The sequence below is a fragment of the Ambystoma mexicanum genome, chromosome 1p (genome assembly GCF_040938575.1).
Source record: "Ambystoma mexicanum isolate Mex_15411 chromosome 1p, UKY_AmexF1_1, whole genome shotgun sequence".
Lineage (NCBI taxonomy): Eukaryota > Metazoa > Chordata > Amphibia > Caudata > Ambystomatidae > Ambystoma > Ambystoma mexicanum.
Window position 1 is genome coordinate 1,301,912,626 of NC_090921.1, and position 21,174 is coordinate 1,301,933,799.

At 46.2% G+C, this 21,174-nt stretch overlaps 1 protein-coding gene across 1 annotated transcript in view; it reads left to right on the forward strand.

Annotated features, from left to right (window-relative positions):
• GYS1 (glycogen synthase 1) overlaps nucleotides 1-21,174 on the forward strand; it is a 279,620-nt gene that overhangs the window by 139,257 nt on the left and 119,189 nt on the right. The window contains exons 3-4 of the mRNA XM_069605881.1: nucleotides 16,632-16,823; nucleotides 17,216-17,401. Coding sequence (XP_069461982.1) covers nucleotides 16,632-16,823; nucleotides 17,216-17,401 — 378 coding nt within the window. The remainder of the gene's footprint in view (nucleotides 1-16,631; nucleotides 16,824-17,215; nucleotides 17,402-21,174) is intronic.

The following is a 21,174-nucleotide window of genomic DNA, read 5'->3' on the forward strand; positions in this document are numbered from 1 at the left end:
ATTTTGCGAAATTCAGGGGGGGTCTTATGGGTGCTGGGGAAGGGGGTCCTTTTGCGGGCGCTCCTTCCGGAATCGTCGTCCCAGTTATCAGGGGGAGCAGGCTGTGTGCTGGAAATTTTCAGACAGGGATTGTCCCTTTGGCAAAGCATGTAGATTTAAGCACACAGGTAGCAGAGGTTCAGGGGACCACAGCTCTCCTTCCGTCGAGGGGAAGTAGAGTAGTAGCGTGAAACCCAAAGAGAAGGCTAAGCGTAATTAAGAGCCACCTGCTCACACCGGTACTCCTGCATTCCTTTTCTAAATTCATATCACAAAAGTGCGGATGCGAAGTTGCTCTGGGAATGATTCAGTTGTGAGTTCAGGATCCCTTACAAAGGGGCGGTGGGGAGCAGGGGAGCTCACAATTTGAAGTCAGCATTGAGAATGCGTGAGGTTGTTGCACAACAGGTTGCTAAGGAGATAAAGCTGGAGAGGGTAGCGGCCCCATTCAACCCCCCCCCGCCATTGGATAATTTGGTGGTGTCATCATTGGGATTGGTACCAAAGAAGAAGGGTCATCTTCGCCTAATACAGCATCTTTCCTTCCCTGAGGGTGTGTCTGTTAACGACGGCATAGCCGAGATGTGCCGGGTCCACTATTCCTCATTTAGCGATGCGGTAGAGCTGGTGGGGTCATCAGGGAGAGGCACACTAATGGGGAAGGCTGACATTGAGTCCGCCTTCCGGTTACTACCGATTCACAAGGAGAGCTATCATTTGCTGGGCTTCAACGTGAAAGATGAATACTTTTATGACAGGGGCCTACCAATGGGCTGTGTTATTTTATGCGCCTACTTTGAAAAGTTTAGTACCTTTTTAGAGTTTGCCCTGAAGCCGAGGGCACACGGTGGGAGAGTAATGCACTACCTTGACGACTTCTTGTTCATCGGGAAAGAGGGGACGGGGCAGTGCGGGTCGCTTATGAGCAGGTTCCAGGAATTGATGGAGGAGATGGGGGGAGGGGGGGGGCCCGTTGGCCAAAGGTAAGACAGTTGAGCCAGTCACAAAGCTTACATTCCTCGGAATCGAGATTGACTCAGTGGCAGGGAGGTGCAGGCTGCCAAGGGACAAGGTGATGAAGCTGAAGGAAACGATCAAGGAGTTGAGGGGCAGGAGAAAGGCTACCCTGAGGGAGCTCCAATCATCGGCGGGTAATCTGAATTTTGCGGGAAAAGTTAACCCTGCAGGGAAGGTGTTTGCCAGGAGTATTGAGCTCAAAACAGTGGGTTTGCAACACGCGTCTCAACATGTGCGTCTAGGGGCCAAGGTGAAAGAGGACCTCAGAATGTGGGATGGGTTTCTGGATGAGTTCAATGGGTTACTGCTATGGAGGGAGCAGTGGGCCACTAGCGAGAAACTCAAGCTCTTCACTGACTCATCAGGCTCTCACGGTTTCGGGCCATCTTGGGGAGCAACTGGTGGCGGTCTGGTAAAACCAGATCCTGGATGACTTATCATTTAGCGGCATTTAGCGGCAATTGCCCATGATTTCAAGCTGGGGGGGGGGGGGGTGTGGGGGGGAATCCCGATCCGACCAAGGAGCATTACATTATGATGGCAATGAAGGGCTGGGGGAAGCTGACAGAGAGGAAACCGGATATGAGGCGGCCTATTGATATTGTAAAACTGCACAGTTTAATTGAGCCCCTTAGGATGGTTTGCCATAGTGAAATCACAAGGGTTTTGTTCTCTGTTGCCTTTTCAGTGGCCTTCTTTGGAGCCTTTAGAGTAAGCGAGCTGGTGCCTGAGAATAAAGAGGGAAGGGGCTCAGGGTTTTTAAGGGTGGAGGATGTGCAGTTATCAAAAGAACGGGTGTGCATTTATTTAAGAAAGTCCAAGACCGACCAGAAGGGCAGGGGGAGGACGGTCACCCTTTATAGCATCCAAGGAAGCACAGTGTGTCCTGTAGCAGGGTTGATGGCTTACCAGCAGGGGAGGCAGCCGGTCACCATTATTCTTGCATGGGGATGGGTCGGCCTTGAGCCGTTTTCAGTTCAGGAGGGTCATGGACATGGCACTGACAGGTATGGGTGAGACTGGAGGCGTGTTTGGTGCACTCTACTTCAGGCTGGGGGGGGGGGCGGGGGCGGCCCACACATCAGCGGCCGAGGTAGGAATGGGTCTGCAAGCAATCTTGAGAATTGGGTATGGAAGTCCGGGTGTTACAAGAGGTACATAAGGCCTGATAAAATGTAGTTAATGTCCTCCTCATCTGCTTCCAAATAGCAGCAGTAGGAAGGAAGGGAGGGAGGCCGGGAGGGAGGGAGGGGGGAGAGAGAGGGAGAGGGAAAAAATATGAAAATTGACTGCCGGCGATTACTGGATATGGTGGCACAGGGTGACCGGGCACATCAACAAATCACTGGGTAAGCAGCAAAGGCTGGATGTCTTGATCATTCACCTAGGCGACAACGATTTGACAAGCCTTGATAGGGGGACTTTGATGAGGGAGATGGTGTTCTCATTACAGGAGTTGTCCTCACAGTTGGGGGAAACCGAGATCATTCGAAGACAGGAATAGAGGGGCGCTGAAAGTCATTCAGCAGTGGAAAAATTGAGGAGGAAGTTGAATGGGGCAATGGCAGAATTTTGCAGGGCCAGAGGTTTCCCCCAGATCAGGCAAGGCCTGATCAATTTGAAGTCCCCGGAATACTATTTGAAGGATGGAGTGCATTTGTCATCATTGGGCATGAATCTGTTTTATTGGAATCTGTGCACAAAGCTGCTGGAATTATGAAATTGAAAAGGGGATAGCCACGGTGGGCGTGGACCCACCTTTGGCATGGCAGTGTTTTGGCGACCAGAGGCAAGAATCCGACTCCGGATGAGCTGTGGGAAAGCCGGAAGGGTCTTCGATCTTCTCGGGACCAGCACTTCTTGGGGGCCTAAGCGGCAGGGGCGTTGGTGGTAGCAATAAGGGCTCAGCTTCCCCCAACTAAACGGCACTCTCCCAGCCCAGGAGAAGGGTTGGGGGAGCTTTAGCCTACTGTGGACTTGGTTGGGGAAGGGGAAAGCAAGTTTTGGACACGGAGCAGTCTCTGCAACTTCGGAACTATTTTCACTACGTTTGTTTGCAGTGTTTTGAGTTTATTATGTTGTGAAAATGAATCTGCGGCCTTTTTATGCCAACAAAGAAAACGTCTCATTCTGCACCTGTCTTGTGGGGGTTAGCCAAAGGGGCAAAATAATGAGCAAATGTTTGTACAAGCATGGACAAATGCCCAGGTTATGCCCTTGATTAATTTACTTGTTTAAAGGAGGGTGCACCTGCGTCTGTACCCTGAAGAGCATAACTGGAAGTGCCTTGGTTTCAGGCTCTGTATGCATGTCGCTGGAAGTAGTGGTGTCACCTTCCCTCGTATAGATCGACCAATGCAGAGAACAGCAAGTGTCGCTTTGTCAGAGGCAGACCTCTTTGCAAGGGATGTCTCCTCCGGACATTCATTGTGTAATGCAGTGGTCTTCAAAATGTGGGGCTGGCCCCCCCCCCCCCCGGGGGGTGTAGGATGTCCGGGAGGGGAAGGGGGCGAGAGGCTCTTCAAAACGGGAGTACATTGACTGCTTTAAATAGAGGATCTATGTAGATAAGGCATCTGGGGGGCATGGCAACAACTATTTTCCTGAAGGGGGTGCTCCGCATAAAAAAGGTTGGAATACCACTGGTGTAATGTGTCGTGAATGTAAGCCTGTGCCCAGAGGAACTCCCTGCTCAGTCCTCTGTCTCATTCCCTTCTTTCTCTTGTCACAGTTCCCACAGTGGTGTGATAGTAACCTGGGAACATGACCCCAATCTTTTCTCTTTGGTCGGACTCGAGAGTCAATTGAAAGTTTGAATTCATGTGCTTTGCATGATTGGTTCATGGATATATCGGTGCTATCTGGATTTATGATGCAAGCCCTTGCTTCTGAGTCAGAACTTTAGGACGTTACCATGACGTGCCTATTGTCAGGGGTTGTTCCACAGAACTCCTTGTCCTCCTCGGTTGTCTATACCTGTACTTATGCAAGTGATTAATTCTGCTGTGTTCGTGAGGAGCCTAGCAGAGCTCTGCTGCGTGTACCAATGCCCCAGAGGTATTTTGTGGGGGGCAGGGGCAAAACAAAACCTATATTTTGCGTGTTGGGGAGTAACTGGTGATGGGAGGGACCCCTTCAAAAAACTGGGCAGGGCTAACTTGGAGGCTCCAACCTCTGTTCTACCCCCCAGGGTCAACTGATGTGGGAGGCAGATGGGCGATTTAAGTCTTGAAAGTAGCAGCTTTAAAGCCCCTTCCCCTCGGTTGTGAAACACATAACATGGTTATATGTTGGCTTGCATCCTTGGAACGGGCAGATGTGAGCATTTAATTGTCCTTGGGCAAAGGGGCGATGGAAGCCGTTTTTGAAAGTAGCGGCTTTAAAGTTTTACTGCGTTTGTGCAAGTACATTTTTCTGCATCTGCACAAATGCAGTAAAACTTTAATGCTGCCAGATTCAAGAAAGGCTTCCCTCCTCAACTCTCTGCAAACGTGCACATCAGCCCTCTGGCCCCGCATAAGAGCAGGTTTGGCCACACAAGTAACAAACTGCACACACCCATTACCACAGAACCGAAGCATACTAACGAATTACATCGCCAGTCTCATGTGAGATGCACGTTGAAGGAAGCCCCGCCCCTCAACTAACATTTCAGGGTGGGCGGCTGGAGCACGGATGGCTCAATGGTGTTGCGTGCCTGGTGGGGAGTGGTAATTGCTTGCTTTGCTCATGAATCATTATTAACTTGTTGACGCTAGGCACGGCGTAAATTAACCAGACCGGCAGTGCTGCTGCCCCTTTTTCAATTTGCGAGAGTTGGGGGAGGGGGTGATTGGATTGTCAGTGGTGTGGGAGGGATGTGGGGGGAGTCAGGAGGAGTATTTGTCTGTCAACTACCAAGAGCACCCTACAAAGTGATCTAAATTATTTAAACTATAAATATTCTGTGCAGATATTTATTCTAATTGAACAACAAAAGATGTGCTTGATAAATATTGCTTAGATACAGTTTACGATTAATGGTGATGTTTGAAAAGATCTCACTGACGACAGCAGAGCGGAACAGCAGTAAAAATTTAGAACATTTTTGATAAACCTGGGTCTTTATTTAAGGACCAAACAAAACAGAGTTCTCTAAAACAATTGGAATATCTGATGAAAAGACAGGTGAACATTACTATGCATGTGACCAAACTAGCCCAATAGCATCCGGTGAAAAGAATATTGTGTGGATTATGGATCCTTTTACAAGCGACCCTTTTTTTGCCAAAACGAAGGGCTTTTGTTAAAATGCAGAATGATTCTAAACAAGTACTCCTTCGATTTATTAATACTGACTATATAGAAACTATCTTTGGACATTGAAAAAATTTAAATTGAGATTGCAGAAACCAAGCTAGTACTTGACCAACAGTTGAATTCACAGAGGCATTAAACAGTTGAATTCACAGAGGCATTAAAAAGTATCATTGATTTGCTAGAGGAATAACAAAATGACCTATAAAAAACAAAATTACGCAAATTTAAGAGAAACACTTTAGACTATCAGGTTGTTTGGTAGGGAATGGTGGATTGCGCATGGGAAAAACAGTCCCTTTTACGTTTGGAGTATCGATTCACCAATAATCTAAACATATTCTGTCACTATAGATTGGTTTATTGAGGCCATGTGTTGAGCTTTACAGTGCAGCCTGACACGTGTTTCGACCAAAGGTCGTCCTCAAGGCTGCAGTTTATAGAAGGATTTAACATAAACATAAAACAAAGAAAATGAGTTTCCAACACATCAAATCAGTTCAATGAAGTACAGTGTGCACCAATATATAACAAAAGATATAATGCACTAGTAATAATATATAATTAATGGTGGGTAACAATTGTACCAGAAATAGGATTTCACAAAATATCAGAACCATGTACGTTACATACCATTTACGGTGATGGACCATCGGGCTGGCGAATGGAGCAAAGAATAAGAAGACTGGGAACAGCAAGTCAAACTGTTAGCTTGAAGTTAGGTTAATTATTATATTATTAGTATTGTTTCCATAATTGTACACAAATGGAATCATTGCTTTTCAGTCATTCCATGCTGTGCATGCTCGTGTGCCGTTATCCTTCCCAAACACTGGCTGGCCTTGCCAAAAACATCACCATTCCTGGCATTCAGACTAAATTGCTAATAAGCCAAAACGGGCTCTATCCATTATTGCGAATCGGATGAGTAGAGAATTATAAATCATATGTTGCCAGAAAAAAAAAGCTTTGGGCATTAGGTGCTGTGATTAGAAGAAAAGGCTGATATGCTAAGTTATTATTGGGATCATTAGAGACATGCTAGCTTACCATAACTTAATACACTTCAAAGATCTAAGCGACAAAGGAAAGAAATTTAAATTCAAAATCAGTTTATCTTCTATAAATATTCACATATGATGTTCTCACACTTGTTAACGTTGAACCGTGTTGTGGGAGACTACACTATATAGACCTGGCTAGATGACAGACCAGAAAATAGATGGAATTGGTTTTACAATAGACGGAACACACAACCTGGTTCAGATTCTACAAATCCTTCGAGTTCTTCTACAGAAACAGAGGAAAAGGATCCAAGTACCTCAGACATTGGACCAATGACGTCAGAAACAAATATTTTATCTGCAGTGTCTTTTTAAAAACATTTTTTTAGACAAGAGTATCAGAAGAGGTCAAACGAAAAACGGATTCAAAGAAACACTCTGTGATCCAAGAAAAGGTAGTCCTAAACCTCTCAGATCAACAATTAACACCAGAAATGACATACGTCCTGCAAAAAGGATTACGTTTGGTACCGTCTGCACATAATTCTATTTTTGACACCTTTTATAGAAGTGGAAACATTCTTGAGAAAGGTGACCTTGAAATTACAATTTTAGACACAAACTGAAGAGGATACAGACCTTTTCCCATTTAGAGAACATTGTGGGAAAAGTAAAGGCATACCGACTATTCATTCAAACGCATTACTCATTTTTAAAAAATTAGCATTTGACTATTTGAAACAAGTCAAGTTCAACTGGAAGTTACACTGTCCCAACCTATCCAAAAAAGAGATGGAAGTGGTGAACTCAGTGAGTCCCAATAAAGATGGACCATTAAACCAGCGGACAAGAGAGGTGCCGTTCTCTTAATGAATACGTCAAAATATGAGGCAGAGTGTAATCGTCAACTTCAAGACCATCTAACATACAAATTACTGTCAGAAGATCCCACTTGAAGAATCCAGAAAGTAATGGGATGTATATTGCAAGAGGCTGAAATAAGTGGATATATCTGTGAAGTGTAAGGAAGGCATGGTTATCAGAAGCACAATCGGCACAAGGAGTATAATCCAACGGTGTTTATTAAACAGTGTAAGGGTGAGAAAAAAAATGCCTAATCTAAACCTAAATCTAAGATGGGAGCAAGGTACAACCATCAAAGTAAAGAAAAAACGCTGTCCTAGTCATGTCAAAACAAAATGGCCTATACTAATTAACCTATTGCCAAATCTTTATTCTATATAACATGAGTGTGGGCCAATGATGTATATGACAAAAGAGTGAAGTGCAAGCCGAAATGTCTAAAAGGGCTTTGATAGTTCAGGACTGTTGAACCAGTGTACTCTCTTTGCCACATTACATCACGGGACAAGGCAGAACAGTGGCATGACTGTGAGCACCCCTTGAGTCTATAGGCATCAGGAAGAACTTTCTTCAGAAAAGGCAGGATCCCTCGAATCAATGTCTTTTGCTTGGCCTCACAAGACTTTTCCCATGCTCTCACCATGCGAAATTCCCCTCTTAACCGGCTTCCTCGTGATACCCGCTTTGTCTTTTCCACCACTGTTCAGTTACTTTAACAAAATGCAGGATTCACTTTCCCTTGCTTTTACTTGGCATCCCTCCTGTTTGGTTCATTGTAGCCTTCAAACCACAGTTCAGTTCATCTTTATCAGTTCTAGTAGCTTGTAACACTCAGGAACTCTTAATTACTTTTAAAAGAAATATTTGGTGTGGCATCCCTCCGTCGGGTTCACACTTGCCTTTGAACGCAGTTCACTTAGCTTTATTTTATAATTGTTCACTTTGTTTTCCACTTGTCAAAGACTTTCGATTGTACGAGGACTTGCTTGCACCTTCGTATGACCACTTTGACTTTCTGTTACTTTGGTTGGCCTCTCCTAAGGCCTTCTGGTATTTGCAGCCTTTCCAGTTATCTTACTTTCAATCTAACAGTTTAATTTTGAGTGCAGAGCCTTTCGAGAAGGTACTATTCTATTACCGGACCACTCAGTTACTCTTCATATATTTCAGTCTTAAACACATTCGCAATGTTGCAGGCTTCCCTCGCGGTTTACTATGACACGCGCAGCTTCTGCATTTATCGTTTTGGTTACAATGGGCCTCATTACGACTCAGGCGGTAAGGGTTTTACGGCGGCGTAAACAGCGCCGACCCTTACCGCCTGATTCCGAGGTCCCTTAGCGCCATGGAGGTTTTAACACCTGCTTTTAGCAGGTGTTAAAATCCATGGCGCTAAGGGACCTTGATGTTAATTACGCCACCGTAATTTACGGTGGCGTAATTAACGCCTTCCCCACTCCCATTATGCCATATGGGGCAAAAATGGGAATGGGGAAGGGTAAATGGGGATTGGGGACTTACCGCCCCGCCAACCTCGGAATGGGGCGGTAAATCCGCCAACCACCATGGCGTAAACGTAGTTTACGCCATGGTGGTAAAGGTACGACCCAGGCGGTAACTTACCGCCTGGGTCGTAATGAGGCCCAATGTATTTTCGCTCACGGTTTCAGGAAACCCTGCGAACTTCATCAAACGCTTTGGTTTCTTTCACTCGATAATGCCAGCCAGTCTTACAGTTAACTCACTGGTAGCACTCAATACTATTTGTCCAGCGTTTCATTGAAGCCAAGGCTATCGGCATGGCTTGCCTCCTCCCAACCCTGTCATTCACCAGAAGGAGGGCCCGCCTTCACCTTGTGCATCAGCAGGGAGGTTTCCTTTGAAAAGTCTGCGCGACCTTCACTCTGCAGCTAGCCGGACCCCCGCCCTTCTCTCGGCTTTCGACCCCTTGTGCTCTGCTTCCATGGTCGCTCCAATTTCACAAGATTTATTCTCCTGCTGTTTTGCTGGTTCTGGTCACCTTGCTTGCCTTCTGCCTTGCTCGCCTTCTCTCTCTTGCCTCTCTTGCTGCTCTCATGCTCTTCCTTTTATCGCAGTGGGAAAGGGAACAGGATTCAGGTGAAAGTCATCAAGATTAAGTACCTGTCTCTGCCTGACCCTGATATTGAGACATGTCAAACGGACTGGTTGTGTGAGTCTGTCTTTCTATGAAGCGCTTTGTCCGTGCAGCAGAGTGTGTAGGAAAAGGCAGGGGATAAGGTTCCTAGATAGTATATAGAATGAGGGTGTTCTACAGGGAAATGGGTGTAGGGATACTGTGTCCCTCCTCCGGGTGCCCCACTCTCCAGGGACCCCCATCCAGGTGATCCTCCCGCACTGGTCCACCCCCGGGGTCTCAATCCAATAGCCCTGGCCACCTGGATGACTGCCCTGATGGGACTAGTCGGTGAGACACCCTTTGGTTTCTCACAGAAGCGCACATCGAGCAGTTTATAAAAGTAATCCAACTATTCCTGTCTTTTTTAATGCTTGTCTAAAATTCATAAGGTTCCAATCAACCCACCTGGTTGCCCCATTGTGGCACAGAAAAATTTGCTCTTTGAAGAAATGTGCATATACATTGATCACACACTTCAACCATTGGTAATGGACAACATGCCACCATGTAAAGGATAGAACATATTTCATCACGCTTTTGGAACAAATGACTGAATCACTAAATCACTCCCAGGAACTTTTTGTGAACCACAAGGGGAACACCATCTTTAACATTAGATAATGCTGGTAGAATGTGTGCGTAAGTGGACAGTATTGGGTTTGGTGTGGGGCTTACCTGACTTTGCTCAAAAATATTAGCATAATTATTTTTGCACTTTTTTTAAACGTGAATTATGTTGGGCACATTGATTTGTTTACATTCCTTTTTTACTTTTGGTGAGTGTTTATTTTTCTTTAGTTACGTTTTGTTTTTTTTACATATTATTGATCTTTACATCATGTTTATCCTTGGATCATTAATTATATTTATTTTTAATTTCTTTTCTTTACATTTTTTTATATACATTTGTTTTTTTATTTATTTGTTCCATTCAGCATTTGATTCAATTAACTTCACTTAATTGCATTTTTGTACGCAGTGTGGATTGATGGAGTTTAGGTTAATTGCATTCATTGTTGAATACGGATTGAACATGTTAAAACATGGCCACTGTATTATGGCTACTTTGGTGGACGTTTTCTTGTCCGTTTTTTATTCTGAGGACAATTCACATGGTGTATATGGAGTTTGGAACTGCACTGAAAAGTGGAATTCTAGCATGTGTGGACCGCAGAAAAGTTTGCAAGTGGTGTTCAGTTGGTTTTGGTGGACTGTGAGAAACCAGAAGGTGTCTCACCCACTAGTCCCCTGAGATCTGTCATCCAGGTGGCCAAGACACAACCATCACTTTTGGATCCAGTTCCTGGGGGTGGACTAGTACGGGAGGATCACCTGGATGGGGGGGGTCTTCGGGAGTGGAAGTGGGACACCGATGGTGATTTTTCTTTTTTCATGAACACTACTCCACACGATTTGTATTTAGAGGTAAGGATTGGCAATCGTTTTTTCAGTATAGGCCCTTTTATTTTGACAAGACTCCACTAGGACTGCATTATTATCATTTGATGGTGGTAGCGTGCGCCCATTTTTTTTCTTCTTTTTTTTCTGTTTATTTATTTGGCAATGTGCAATGTGCACTGAACCCGTAGGTAACTGGACACAACAAAAAGAATACTTTAGGCATGGTTACAGCATATTATCAGTACAATACATAATTACAATTTTAGTTAAAGATAGTGATAGTCAATTTACAGATATTTCGGCGTGGGCTATGCAGGGGTACATATATAACTGAAGAAGAGTAAGTGTCCAGGAATTAAATGTCGATAGATCGCAGCTAATTTAGTGAGTTACGTCTGAAACTAGAGTAGGACGGGTCAATTCTCAGGTTATGGGGAAGTGCATTCCAGTGTTGAGCAGCTTTAACTGGGAAGCTGCCACCTCCCGATTTGATAAGTTTGAACCTCGGAGTCTCTAGGCAGTGGGAGTTAGCTGCTCTGGACGGGCGTGTTGAAGTTTTTCTGGTTATTCTGTCCGCAAGGTAAGGGGGGGTGGGGGAGAGGGCTGCATCGTTGAGGCATTTATAAGTGAGTGAAATGGTTTTAAGTAATATCCTGTTGCTTATTTTTAACCAGTGATGTTCTCTTCTGATGTTTGCGATGTGCTGTCTGTTAGTTAGATTGTGGGCGGTTCTCAGGGCATTATTTTGCAAGGTTTGTAATTTGTTGAGGATATAGTTATTGGCTCCTAGATATAGTGTGTTGCAGTAATCGAATTTCAATACTTTTAGAGCATTGGCCAGAATGATGCAACTGGCTTCAGTTAGGTAGGGACGCCAGGCTCTGATAAGTTTGCCTGTGCAGGCAGTCGAGGAGGCAAGGGAGTTCACCTGTTTTCTCAGGGATAAGGTGGACTCCAGATAGAATCGTAGAGTTTGTACCTCATTTACTGTTTTAATTGCGTTTCCATCTATATTGAATGAGGTGTAGTTAGGGCTTAGTGTAGTTAGGTTGGCTTTAGAACCAAGGATCATGATCTCTGTTTTCTCGTCATTCAGGCAGAGGCCATGGGATGCCATCCAAGACTGAATGAGGAGATATATTTCATTTACCAAGACCGTATCCTCGTTGAAATTGCCTGAAAGGTGGATGAGGTTCTGGGTGTCATCTCCATAGTTAGTGTAGGTGACACCCAGTGTATCCAATTTGTCAAATAGGGGCTTGGTAAAAATATTATACATGGTGGGTGAGACGCAAGATCCTTGCGGGACACCACATGTAGTTTGAATCGGGTCTGCTGACGCCGAGGGGGAGATAACGTGCATAGTTCTATTTGCTAGAAAGGATTGGACCCAGGCTATTGCATCACTCGAGAAATGGGCAGCCGATGCTAGTTGTTTGCACAGAACTGCATGGTCCACCAAGTCAAAAGCTGCTGACAGATCGAGTAAGAGTAGCATGGCAGTTTTGCCCTTATCCCTTAGCTCGTCAATTTGTGTTTTAAGATCATTTAGTGCAGTGCCACGGTGGGGGCTAAAACCTGATTGTCGAGAACCTAGGAGGTGGTTGGCTTCAAGGTAGTCCTGAATTTGCAGGTATGCTACTCTGTCGATTTATTTTAATAAGAAATGGGACCGTCGTAATGGGACGGTAATTAGTGGTAATGGCGGGGTCCAGTGTTTGTTGAGGAGTGGTAGGCTCTTAGGGACACAGTTCGTTTTGAAAGAGGCATTGAATAGTTTGGAGATAAACGGCGCAAGATCTCTTGCTGCGTCTTTGACTATTTGGGCCGGGCAGTTATCACCTTGGCAGTTGGATGGCTTAAGGGACAATATAATTTTCTCTGTTTCCAGGATAGAAACTTTGGTGAAGCTGAAGGGTGTTAGAGGATTGCGGACTTTAGGCAATGAGGTGATAGATGTCACAGTAGGTGTCACTGATGTTCTTGTTGGTGATTTTAGTTTGGAGGGAGGCTATTTTATTGGAAAGTGCATTTTGGAGGCTCGTGCACCATTGTTTATCCTTAGGATCATTATCTACTGGTGGTATGGGGGATTCTAGTTCCTGGAGGTTTACAAAAGGCTCCTTGGTGTTGGAGTTGGCTTTGGAGATTCTTTCATTGAACACATTTTTTGTGCCGATTATCTCTTTCTTGTATTTGTTAGCTAGCTGGGTTAGCTGTAGTTTTTTTTCCTCTGAGGGGTCATGACGCCAAGTGGATTCTAATTTTCTTTTTTGGAGTCTTAATTCTTTGAGATGAGGAGTAAACCCGGCGTTAAGATGAGCCCTGGGTTTATTTTTACGAAGTTTGACTGGCGCGATGATATCTAGGGCTTTGGTCATAGTGTTGTTGAAGGCCTTGACTAAGAGGTTTGGGTCAGTAGTGTTTGGTAACAAGTTAAGGGAGGGTAAGAGGAGGGGCAATAGTTTGTTGGCTGTAATTTATTTTGCAGGTAGTGGGTAAGGGAGGTGCCACAGCCATGGCTTTGGGCATTTGTTAATCTAAGGTTAGGGCAAAGTCTATTAAGAAGTGATCTGTCCAGGGTTGTGGGGTTATGTTCAAGATTGTGGAGGTGCATTTTAGGTCGGCAACCCAGTCCAGGGTCCTTCCTTTGTTGTGGGTGGGAGCGTGGGCTTTTTGGGTGAAACCATGCTCGGCAAGGGTAGTTGCTATGGATTGTGCTTGTTTATCCTCTGGGTCATCCAAACCTACGTTGAAGTCACCAAGCACTAGTATCTGACATTAATCTTTGGTGTTAGAGAGCAAGCTGGATAGATCATCTTCGAGGTGCCGATAGGACCTGGGGGTCTGTACAGCAGATGGCTGGTTAGGGTTCGGTTGCTAGAGAGTGGTAGTTTGGCTGTGAGCAGTTCACAAGATTTGAGGTTGAGGGGTGCTAAGTCTTAGTGCAAGGCAAGATTTGGATATAATGGCTATGCCGCCTCCTTTGGCGTTGGGTCTGTCCATTCTTAGGATATGGTAGTTGTCTGGGATGGCAAGCATAAGGGCTGGTCCTGCTGCATCATGAGGAAATCCAGGTTATCAGAAGATAGTATATCAGCTATTTCCGTGGCATGTGCCACTGGGGACCTTGTATTGATTAAGGCTCCCGAAATGGTGGTCATGTTTTTACCTACAGGGGAGTCTCCTGAGTTAGGACTCGATAGATGATTTCTGAATTGGGCTGTAGGTGGCAAGAGGTCAGGAGAATTGGGCTCGTAGGCGGGACCCGTTAGTAAGTTAGCGTCTAGGTTCTTGAACTGGAGGTTCAAGTTGTTCACTTTGTAAGACCTAGGCTCATAGTCGGGATAATCTAGCACAGAGTCTGTGGTTTCTGTCTAGTAGTGGACATGGTAGAGCTTGGCTTAAGGACGTAATTAAGCAGGATATGGTAAGTTGTGATATAATCAACCAACTCTTTCCCAGGTACATGATGATGATTGCTGGTAAATGCCTTAAGCAGGCCTAGTAGTGTTCCTAAGGTAGTCTAGCCCTATGTAGGACTGGCAATTCCATTTGGTGCAATAGTCTAGACTGGCACGCGCTTAGTGACTTAATTTCACACATTTAGCACGTAAATATATGCAGGTATCTAGTTTCCAGGTAGTAGGCCGGCTAAATGTAGGTCAGGTTGTTAGGTTCACATAGTGGGAAAATAGGCTGTTCAGGATGTGTAGGGCGGCTGATCATACAGCCCATCTGTAGATTTCGGATGACATAGACGTTTATCCCACCCTTGTTCAATAACCATCGGTGACCTGTGGTCACTTATGTCTGTCTTACTTTGATACCATGCCTTCCTTACAAGACACATGGGTTAACAGCGATGGGGAGCACAGGAACAGTTTGGTACTAACATATATTTTATTAGGTAACGTTGCAGGATAGGGTTTGTTAGATGCAGTGTTGCGGATGGAGCGAGCGTTACAGGAGAGCATCTCACGGGACGCATGGACACTTCCATGTTATTTGTGAAACGAGGTTTTGGACCACCGTTGTTTATGTAATACTTTTGGCTATTGTTAATGTGCACTAGTTCCTAAAGCACGGTGTGTGGGAAAGCGCACTTTATGCAGGTAGTGGATGACCGACATTGAGTTATTTTGGTATTGGGTGTCCGATGCATTCGAGTTTTTTGTTAGGCACCTGGGGGTGTTTATTATGGATGACACACATGGAGTTATTTTCGGTACTGATTGTAAGGTTCATAATAGTTTTTTTTGGGCACTTTGGTGTGTTTATTATCGACATCAGTTTGTTTAGCATAGTATGCAGAAAAGAGCATTCATTCCAGCGTGTGGTAAACGGCCGATATGTTTTGGAACTTCGCATATTACAAATGATTACTGTTGGAGAAGGCTGAGTGAGATTTTCGCAGATCGGTTTGGTATTTTATTTGTTTCTAGCCACCTGAGGATGATCGTAACGGATCAAAATGTGCATGTAAGGGCTGTGATGTGAGGAACCATTGGAGAAACAAATATGGCCTTTGTGTCAATGAATATGCAAACAAGATTTTGAATTAAATTTAAAATTCAAAATTCATTATTAATCACTATATAAATGTGTTTTTTTAATTAACAAAACAGATGACATTTTTTTGTTGATCAACTAATAGGTGTTGGATCTAAGAGTGAAAATGTGTGCCATTGATCAGCAGGTAGTCCTGCTGTTTATTTGTGCAACATAAGAATGACCACCAATTTATCCAACATGTCTGTGCTAGTAATTCAAACGTTCACTTCCTACACAGAACAGCGCTCCAGCAAGACCGTTTTTGCCGGAGCGCAGCACTGTCTTGTTCATGGCCAAGTTTCCCCCTGGTCTGGACCAAAGGTTAGAGACATACCCACTAGACCACTGGAATGTCTGGTCAGGAAACTTGTGAATATGCCTTTAGGTTTGTACTTTGCAGAAAATATGGAAATACAGTTTTGTACTTTTAAAAGATGTGCACCTTTTTTGTATTTGCCTGCAACGTTATTGGAAACGTTCCTCCTTTTTTGGGTTATTTTCCACTTGTTAATAATTTATGAATCTCCTGCAATGGAAATGTTGGTTTATGGGCGGGGCTGAGCAAAATCTCGCCTTCCCCTGCCACTGCTGGTGGGATCCGACAGATAATAATTTTTGCCTCCAGCACTGAGTCAGGGAATGCATTTTAGAGACCTCGAGGGATCGAGCCGGTCCGTTAGAGTGTCGGTAAGTGCATTGCTCGCCCTCAGTAAATAATGCATGGGGATTAGAGGGGGGACTGCTGGAGGTGTGGTAAGTGCTTTCCCGAGCCTGAGACATATGGTGTGGTCAAGCAGCCTGGGTAGAGGGACGTGAAAATGCATTTCGAACTCTCAGGGTGGGGGTTCCAAAACGTCAGCAGCATGGGATGGTCAGACACCCGTTGGCCTAGCTCTTTTTCTATGGAATCCTGGATTTTCCACACGTACACTTCAGTAGTTGGGTCATAGAAGGGAGAAAAGACGAGCTGGACTTCCTTGGAAAAATCCATCTTCCTTCTTGTGTTAAGGCAGGTGGGGGTCCAGTTGTCCAGGTGTGCTGTGACCACTAGTGATGGGGAGATTAGCTGAGCGCGACGCCACGGCTGTGGTGACTTTTTCCCTCCAGGTACATCGGCTGGTGGGCAGCTGTGGGGAGACGCTGGCCCAGCATTGTTCCATGGTCTGCCTCCATCCTCTCGCCCTGCCGAATACATCCTTAAAACAAAACTTTGTTTTTGTGGGTGTGGGGGGAGGGGGGGCTTTGGACCAGGATGCCCAGGGCTAGCTCCCATGGCTGATGTCGCTTCTCTCCCTCAGGTATACTTTGGTCGGTGGCTGATCGAAGGGAGCCCTTACGTCATCCTGCTCGATATCGCAGCCACCGCGTGGAGCCTGGACCGCTGGAAGACTGAGCTCTGGGACAGCTGCGCCATCGGCATCCCGTGGTACGACCGCGAGGCCAATGATGCAGTGCTCTTTGGCTTCCTCACTGCATGGTTCCTGGGGGAGGTAAGAACATCTGATAGAGGGGCATGCATTGTCACTGGTGTTATGGTGATATGGCTGTGACAAAATAACGGATACTCTCCTACCTTCATGCGCTTTACTGTCTCCTTGCACTCTCGGCCAATCGCCAAAACACTCTCTTGCCATCACTCTCCCTTTATCTTATACACCACACACATGCTCCCTCTTTCTCAACCCCTCCTCTCTCCTCTCCTGCTCTTGCTTTCTCATCTGCCACCTCCTCACCTCCTCTATCATCTCTCACTCTTCTTCTTACCCTTTCTCCTCTTTTCCTACTATTACTTTAACACCAACTCTTGCTGTGTTTCTTTCTCTCCCTTCTTTGTTCCTCACCTCCTCACTCTCTCTCTGATATTTTCCCTTTCCTCCCTCAGTTTTCTGCCCAGTCCGAGGAGAAGCCCTTCATCCTGGCGCACTTCCATGAGTGGTTGGCTGGAGTGGGTCTCTGTTTGTGCCGGTTCCGCAAGCTTCCCGTGGCAACCATCTTTACCACCCATGCCACTTTACTGGGGCGCTACCTGTGTGCGGGCAGCGTGGACTTCTACAATAACCTGCAGTCGGTAAGATTACACTGCCATCGTCGGAAGAGAGGCTTGGAGTCAGAATAAGTGTGTTTGCAGTGACAAGGTACATGGAAAAAGCAAAATGAGGTGGTACGTGGTTCCAAAGGAGTGTGGGAGCCCCTCTACTGTGAAGGGTGCAGTGAGCTAAAACGTGGCTGTAGACCCTCCTGAGTGGAAGAAATTCCATAGAACAGGGTATTTGACCCATGTTCGTTCTCAGTAAAGGGGCTCCCACACTCCTTTGTAACTAAGGTGGTAGGTGGGCTGGAGATAGGAAAGGTTTCTGCTTCACTCCCTGAGCCTACATGTGCTTGGCAAAGAAAATGGGTTGGTCCTAGTTTGCTGATACTATCCTGACGTGCAGCCAGGCAGTCCTCGATCCTCCTCAATCGAACAGGTTCCACATGTCCACTTAGGCTCCACACTAGTGACACCCGTGCCTGAAGGGGAATCTGTAAGAATCACAACAGGCAGCCAGACAGTCCTCTTGTATTCTCCAGCCTGTTGGGATTCTTACAGATTCTCCTTCAGGCACGGGTGTCACTAGTGTGGAGCCTAAGTGGACATGTCGAACCTGTTCGATCGAGGAAACCCTTTGGCTCACCAAATTTCCTGTCCACTACAGTGCTCTTTGACAATATGATTAAATGAGCAAGCATGCTTCGCATCCATGAGAGATTGCGTGTAGACATTCTGGGCGCAGCTCACGCCATTGGGCACCAGAGATTTCAGTTGTAGGATGCCTAAAGGTGTGTCCCTCCTCTCACTCTGAGCCAGGTTGAGCACAGCACACTTTTTTTGACAGTATGCCCTCACCAATGGTGGCTCGCCAGCGTGAGGAACCCGAGGGTGTCCTCACCTCTTTTTCCCCATCCCTTTTGGATCTGTACCCTGGAGGTGGCTATGTGAGGGACGATCACCTGGGTGGAGGGAGCTTGGGGACTGTGGGAGGACACCCTTAGGTGAGACGCGGTATCCCACAAACACTTTCATGATGAGTGCTCTATCCCTAAAGTCTTTGTGCGATATTGTCAACCACTTCCATTTTCCTCCTTTCACTCTGTTCCCCAGAAACAACATTGTAGTACTGGGAGGAGGAAGAGGCCAACTAGGACAGCTCCTCATTCCATGGACAAACATAAATATCAGACCCCAAACCGAGGTGACAAGAATTTCTTTATTAAATCAGACAACTTCAAAAACCCTTATGGTATTGAGATGAGGAAGAGGACTATTGTCATGCCTACCCCCGGGGAACCAGACCAGGTCCAGCAACCCCGGAAGCAGGCATCAAGTTATTTTGAACAAGCCCAAAAACCCCTGCTGGGGCTGTTTGGGTGCGGTCCTGGCGCCTATGGCGCTAGGCTCATATGGAGAGTCAGTCCTGGCGCCATAGGCGCCAGGCTCATAGAGTAGAACTTACCTGATGCAGACCATGCTGCAAGCTTACCTGATGCAGACCATGCTGCAGAGCTCCAAGCCAAATGAGGCTTGGAAGGGACTATTTTACCTAGGGACTATTTTTTTTACTCGGGTGGGGCTGAGGAGGAATAACTACCTGGGACTACTTTGGAGTCTATTTAAACCACGCCCGAAGAGCAGCACACTCTTCGCGTTATTCTGCATCCAGCAGCGTAACGCTCACCGTGTCTGCAAGCCTGCATCCAGTCTTCTGCCATGCCCGCCTCGAGTTTGCAGCTCCTAGAAAAAGGGAGGGACAGAAGGAGAAGATGTTAGAATAAGAGCAAAACCTTCGATCCTTACCTGAATTCCGGATCCACTGCACCTTCGAGCTGGAAGAAAGAAGCATTTTACGAGCGCCGCTTCGCCTGCTGCAGCGCCGCGCTGAACTCGCCGGCCTTCGCAGCATCCTCACGATCCACTGCATCCTTCTGCACGTTCCCGCCGCACTCTGGCACCTAAGGGGAACACAAGAACAGCAAAGGTGAGCCAAGGGAATAAACAGAGGCAATAGTAATTACCCCCATAGACTTACCTGATTACTGCCTGGGGTAATATTCCTCTTCACGGGTCGGCGCAGTCTCCATTGCATCCTCGCCGTACCCCGGCCCCTAAGGGGAACAAAAGGACAACAAGGTGAGACGAAGGGACAACCAAGGGGAGCTCTTCTCACCACAATAGACTTACCTAATTTTACCGCTGGAGGCATTATTCCCCGAACTCCATATTTTCTCGCCACACCTGAATAAGGGAGCAAGCCACAGGTTACATTCTGGCCTTATTTTATTGAACTGTGTAGGATAAGCCAAATCCTTACCTGAACTTTGTCAGCTACCACGAGGAACTCTTCGCTGGGGTCAAGCTGCAAACCGCAAGGAATCGGACAAGAGTGAAAGTCAGACATGTGAACTCTTACGCACTACATACTTTTCGGAGCCAATATTGTTCTGGAACTCACCAATTCCTTCGAGCCAGTGAAGCAACTGGTTATCAACGCGCCCCTGCACTCAATGCAGGATGGAGAGCTAATCTTTTCAAACCATCAGGTGAGACTATAAGAGGGGACATCAAAGGTGATCTGTGGGGAGAACAGCGGGGGGTTGGGGGGATTTACGCTCAACCCCACGGGTGGTTAATTCCCTTTCTCCATTGACAGAAGAATATTCCTACGGGCCAAGCAAACGAAGCTAGGTGGGCCAGTCCAGTCCGTCATCTCGGCCCTACGCGTCACATTGGTGGAGACCGCAGCTGTCCAGTTCAGATCGACGCCTCTGTGGGAGCCAGGTGAGCGTAAAAACTATGGAGGCATACCGGAGGAACAACCAGGCATATCTGCCTAATGGAGTCCTCAGGAGTCAGGCATGAGAACTTAACCACCCATACCTTTTGTCACTTAACACACCTGAGCAAAATAAAAATGCCTGCCATTCAGAAGTAAAGGGAATGGACTGGAGGAAAGGAAGCTAGCGACCCTTGAGCCCAGAGCAGTGCTGTGCAGGAGAGCGAGGGTCCGGAGGTCCTGCCATCCGCCAAAGTGGATTTGGAGGGGAGAAGCAGTGGAGCTCCCTGTGACTGCAGCCATCGCTGAGCGAAGTTAGGAAAGCAGGCGGTACACGCGGTAACGAACGTGAGAAAGGACGAAGCTGGGAGAAGACTGGAAGCAGCAGAAGCCTGTTGCAAAGGACACCGGATGGAAGAACGCTGCTGCATGCGACCAGGGAGTGTAGAAGCAATATGCACTCTGACCGAAGCGCTCCGGTAACATTTAGCAAAGTCCTTTGAAGCGAAAGGCTATGTGATTGAAGGCACTTGTGAATACCGAACAGCGTAAAAGATGAATGCAAAACATTTATGGATACCGCACTAAGTGAAAAGGCATTGAAAGCACTTGTGAATGCTGTGCAAAGCCAATTAAATGCTTGTGACTGGAGCAAAAGCAAGGTAATGTATGAAATACGAGTCGAGGAATACAGTGTGTGAAATAAGTGGAACAAGTAAAGGCAAAGTCAAGAGAGTACTAAGAAGGTACGAAGATGAGACTTTAAAAGTTGCCCAAAATGCAGAGGGGCCCAAGCATGACAAAATAAGAGAGGCTTGTGTTGGCAAAAACCAGAGAAATACAAATAAGAATAAGAAGGTGCATAGTGGCTAAAGTAGCCACGGTACAGTGTCTGAAGCAGGTGGCACCGAGGAAGCAAACCATCATCTCTGTCAAAGGGAACCAGTGGCTAAGTCTTGATGGAAACAGGAAAACGGTATCGGTTGCGTGACCTGTAAGGGGTGGACTGTGTGGTCTGACAACTGCGCCT